Here is a 5503-nt window from a genome sequence, read left to right as displayed (position 1 = left end):
GGGAAATCATTAAAAATGAAAATTCTAGGGTCACTACTCCAGATCTGCTGAATGAAAAATTCCATTGGTGGGATCTGCCAATCTGATGTAATAAGCCTTCAATGTAATTCTGATGCTAAATTTGAGAACCACTGAGCTGTAGTGTTTAATTGAATGACTTGTCTAAGATCATAGGTTAAAGCAAAGATTCCCAAACTGTGCTGCATTGCCCCAAGCTCTGAAAAGCACTCAGAAGGGTGCTAACAGCATATTTTGAATTTTAGAAGGGAGCATAATGATAGTTGACATCTTTTGAACATTGCTTGAACTAGCTTTGGATAGTTAAAACAGTTTCAGTATTAGATGGATGATATCATCCCTTTGCAAATCTGGTTTTCTGCAGTTGGTATGAGAAAAAGCAAGTACCACTATGGAACAGGAGAATGTGATGATGACCAATCTGATTCTAAGGTTTGAGAAGTTTGCAGGGCCCAGTATATCCCATTAATAAATAAGAATATAATTTTTAAAAAATTTTTCAGTTTATGTATGATTTAAAAAAAAAAAAAAAAAACACCATTGTTATTTTTAAGTTGTTTGGACCTAACTACTTAATAGATGGAACTATTAGGTATTCTTTGGGCTAGTGCCTAAGGCTGGTGGTTCAAACCCACCAACCACTCCTCAGAAGGAAGATTGAGCAATCTCCTTCCATAGTGATAGCACCTCAGAAACCCAAGGAGGGGTTGCTATAAGTTGGATCCAACTCGACAGCCGTGAGTTTGATTTTTTGTGAAAATATTACTGAAATACCAAGAAAGTTTTAGAAGATTATGCTAACTAAGCTTTTTACCGAAGGATGAGGAATACCTCTTACCTTTTCTTTGTTTGTATTGAAAAATTTGGATTAGTAATTTTAAGTCTGACTAAATTATATACAGTTAATAAAATTGTCTTAGCATGGTTGTTCAACATAAAAAATAAAACTTTATACTATGAAATTTCAGCAGTATATCTTTGCATGAGTTCTTCTTCTTGCCTCCATAGGTATGGTCTGAATATGCGTTGCTTGGCAGCTCGGGTCAACTATAAGACTTTGATTATCATCTGTGCACTCTTCACTTTGGTCACTGTACTTTTGTGGAATAAGTGTTCCAGCGACAAAGCAATCCAGTTTCCACGACACTTGAGTAGTGGCTTCAGAGATGGATTAGAGAAAAGAGCAGCAGCATCTGAGAGTAACAACTATGTGAACCACATGGCCAAACAGTCTGAGGAAGCATTTCCTCAGGAACAACAGAAAGCACCACCTGTTGTGGGGGGCTTCAATGGCAATGGGGGAAGCAAGGTGTTAGGACTCAAATATGAGGAAATTGACTGTCTTATAAATGATGAACATACAATTAAAGGAAGACGTGAGGGAAATGAAGTCTTTCTTCCATTCACTTGGGTAGAGAAATATTTTGACGTTTATGGAAAGGTGGTTCAGTATGATGGCTATGACCGGTTTGAATTCTCTCATAGCTATTCCAAAGTCTACGCACAGAGAGCCCCTTATCACCCTGATGGCGTGTTTATGTCCTTTGAAGGCTACAATGTGGAAGTTCGAGACAGAGTCAAGTGCATAAGTGGGGTTGAAGGTTGGTATCTGCATGTTCCACTTGTGTTTTTCTACCCTGATTATGTTGAAAAATAAGAAAATGTTAGTTTTAATTATACAGCAAATATATAGCTTACTGACAACAGACCTTTCATCACTCTAACTTAGCAGGGAGGAACAGGTAAAGTAGTCAGTCATAGCCTAGGACTTCTTTCTAGATGATAATTTAAGGGCTGCAAAAAGATCATACTTTATCTAATAGGATTATTCCATTAACCTGCTTCAGATTCTAAAATTCTCACCAGTAAGGTGAAGGCACAGTATTCCAGATATTTCATGTTAAAAATATACAGTTATTATCCTCTGACAGGAGAGGGGAAAGAGAGAGAGACCATCCAATGAACTCTTCAATATACCAATGAGATCTTATTACAAGATTTGCATGTGTCATCCCTGGAGGGAGGTTTGACGTGCTACAGGACAAGGCAATACATAGATAGCATCCTCTCTGAACTAACTGCTGAACTTCTGTAGTCCATTACATACTGTCGTGCAGTATATGCCATTTATTCATAGTCTTTACAATCTGGAATGGTGTTGGTTCCTTGTAGGCATTATTAGTACATTTTGGAATTAGCATTTCAAATCTGGGGTTGATCAGAGAGCCAACTTGAATTTGATTTTAAGTATATCATTTAAAAAGGGGAAAGCAGTTGTGTATGTGTTGAATTTTATTTTCTAGAATGAAGCTCTGTGGTAACATTATGTTTATCTAAATTGGGAAATTTGAGTATATGAAATAGGATAACAAAACATGTTATCTGTAGTAATGATCAGAATAACACATACTTAAAAAGTCAGTCCTTAAAAATATTTTATAAGGAGCTCTGATGGCATAGAGCCTAAGGCATTTGACTGCTAACCAGAAGGTTGGCAGTTCAAGCCCACTAGCCACTTCATGGAAAGAAGACTGGGCAGTCTACTTCTGTGAAGACTTACCCCCTTGGAAACCCAAAGGGGGGGTCACTATAAGTCAGAATCAACTTGATGGCAGTGAGTTTGGTTTTTGTGACAGCATTGTTGTCTATCAGCAAATAGTGAATGAGTGAATGAATACTTAATTTTGTTTTCTGTATCTGGTTAATTTGCTGTACTGGTTTTTAGTAATTATGAAAACAATGTAGAAAGGAAACATTCCCCAGAAGTATAACAGTGGGGAGTGATGCTCAAAATAGGCTTGTAATGTCTTTGCATGATTATTCATTTTGTTTCTCTATTTTATAGGTGTGCCATTATCTACACAATGGGGACCTCAAGGCTATTTTTATCCAATCCAGATTGCACAGTATGGGTTAAGTCATTACAGCAAGAATCTAACTGAGAAACCCCCTCACATAGACCTGTATGAAACAGCAGAAGACAAGGACAAAAAAAGCAAGACTAATGACTGGACTGTGCCAAAGGGCTGCTTTATGGCTAGTGTAGCTGATAAGTCTAGACTCACCAATGTTAAACAGTTTATTGCTCCAGGTAAGTTACATATTATATGTGTCTGCTTATTTTATGTTGATTGATAGCACCTGATACTTTTTAAAAATTTTTAACTCTGGCTTTTTTTTGTTTTTTTTTTAATTGTGATTTGGGTGAAAGTTTACAGAGCAAATTCACTTTCCATGCAGCAGCTCACATGCACTTTGTCTCCATGACATTGATTAAAATTTCCCACAATGCAACAGCTACCCTCCCACTTCCTCCACATCGTTACCTCTTCCCTGTGTCCTCCCCTCCCATGCACTCCTGCCCCCAGAGCTGTCTCCCTGTGCATACACAGCCTTTCTATTCTCCCATGATTATTCTCTCCAAGGAGTATATCTACCTAATGTAAATGTTCACCTGTCTTTTGTTTGGCTGGAAGCCACAGGAGTGGGTTTGATTCTAGACCTGAAGGGCAGCTAGGGGCCATAGTCTAAGTAGTTCCATCAGGCTCTATCAGACCAGCACACTTAGTTCCTTTTTTTTTTTAAATGGTTTTGAATTTTGTTCCACATTGTTCTTCCACTCTATCCAGTATCTCCTATGTAGATGCCCCACTGAGTGGTTGACATTGAAAGCCAGGTACCATCTAGTTTTTCTGGTCTCATAGTCATATAGGCTGAGGATTGCATGGTGTACCAGTCACTTGGACTAATTGTTTCCATGAATCTTTGGCTTTCTTCATTCTCCATTCTTCTTTGCTCTGGACAAGGAGAGACTTATTGTTGCATCTAGATGGCTGCTTGCAAGCTTTTAAGATCTCAGTTGCTGCTTACCAAAATAGGATGTAGAACAATGTTTTGTGTAGTATGTTATGCCAGTTAAGCTTGATGTCCCCTGCGACTATGGACCCAAGCCCATAGGTCCAACTACTCGCTCCCTCTGGGTAGCTGGTGTGGCCAAGAAGTGACTACAGTCTTGTCCCTTGTCAGCTCTACTATATAATTGTGGATTATTACAGAACATAACAATATACTTGTAGAAACATTGTCTGCCAACACTATACATGGTCTTGGGCACACTCCCCACTGCATAGACATACCTAATAGTTCAGCCTGTCCACCTATCTATCCACCCGTATATCCAGGTTTGCCTTCACTGACAACGCAGTACTGTATGTGCAAAAGGGTTCATCTTTGTTGTCTGTACCTCCCATGTACCTCTGTATGTCTTCCTCTTCCTCAATGCCATGTTGATGACTCATATTTGGTACATTGCCCTTCTCTTCACCCAAATCAGTACTTGTCTCTACCTAACAGTGTTTCTATCCGCCCCCCCATGCCTGTAACCAACAAAGAAAATTTCCTTCCATATATAAACCTTTCCTTGACTTTTACAATAATGGACTAATACAATATTTGTCCTTCTGTGATTGACTTATTTCACTCAGCATAATGTCCTCCAAGTTCATCTACATTATGCAGTGTTTTGCAGATTCTACGTTATTATTTAGAGTTGCATAATATTCCATTGTGTATCTTTTCCATAGTTTGGTTATCCATTCTTCAGTTGAAGGACACTTAGGTTGTTTCCATCTTTTGGCTATTTAAATAGTGCTCTGATGAACATGGGTGTGCATATATCTGTTCTTGTCCTGGCTCTCACTTCTTTAGGATATATACCTAGTAATGGAATGGCTGGATCAAATGGTATTTCTAATTCCAACTTTTTAAGGAATTGCCATACTGCTTTCCACAGTGGTTGTATCATTTTACTGTACCACAAGCGGTGTATGAGAGTCCCAACCTCTCCGCATCCTTGCCAGCATTTGTAATCTTCTGTCTTGTTGAACTTTGCTACTAGTACTGGGGCAAGATGGTATCTCATTGTTGTTTTGATTTGCATCTCTCTAATGGCTAATGATCTTGAGCATTTCTTCATGTTTGTTGGCCACCTGAATATCCACTTTGGTGAAGTGGCTATTCATGTCTTCTGCCCATTTTTTAATTGGATTATTTGTCTATTTGTTGGTGAGGTGTTGAAGTTTTCTATAAATTCTAGAGATGAGTCCCTTGTCAGATATGTCATTGCCAAATATTTTTTCCCAATCTGTAGGTTCTCTTTTGACTCTTTTGGAGAAGTCTTTGGAAGCACATAAAAATTTAATTTTGAGAAGGTTCCATTCATCTAGTTTCTCTTCTGCTGTTTGTACATTTTGGGTTATGCTTTATAGTCTACTTATGCCATATATTATTGTTGTTGTTGTTATGTGCCATCGGGTCAAACCTGACTCATAGTGACCCCTCCTTGGGTTTCCAAGTCAGTATTGCTACGGAAGTAGATTGCCCAACCTTTCTTCCGAGGAGTGGCTGGTAGGTTTGAACCACCAGCCTTCTGGTTAGCAGTCAAGTGCCTTAGGCACTATGCTACCAGAGCTCCTATGCCATATAT

At 38.6% G+C, this 5503-nt stretch overlaps 1 protein-coding gene across 1 annotated transcript in view; it reads left to right on the top strand.

The window, feature by feature from the left end:
- The first annotated feature begins 1039 nt into the window (after positions 1-1039).
- The window catches only part of GLCE (glucuronic acid epimerase), a 27961-nt gene continuing 23497 nt past the window's right edge, over positions 1040-5503 (top strand). The window contains exons 1-2 of the mRNA XM_007957308.2: positions 1040-1619; positions 2864-3109. Of these exons, the coding sequence (XP_007955499.1) occupies positions 1040-1619; positions 2864-3109 (826 nt within the window). The remainder of the gene's footprint in view (positions 1620-2863; positions 3110-5503) is intronic.

Source organism: Orycteropus afer, unplaced genomic scaffold, assembly GCF_000298275.1.
Source record: "Orycteropus afer afer isolate SDZICR_OR568_19922 unplaced genomic scaffold, OryAfe1.0 scaffold00015, whole genome shotgun sequence".
Lineage (NCBI taxonomy): Eukaryota > Metazoa > Chordata > Mammalia > Tubulidentata > Orycteropodidae > Orycteropus > Orycteropus afer.
This window is presented reverse-complemented; position numbering and strand designations above follow the sequence as displayed.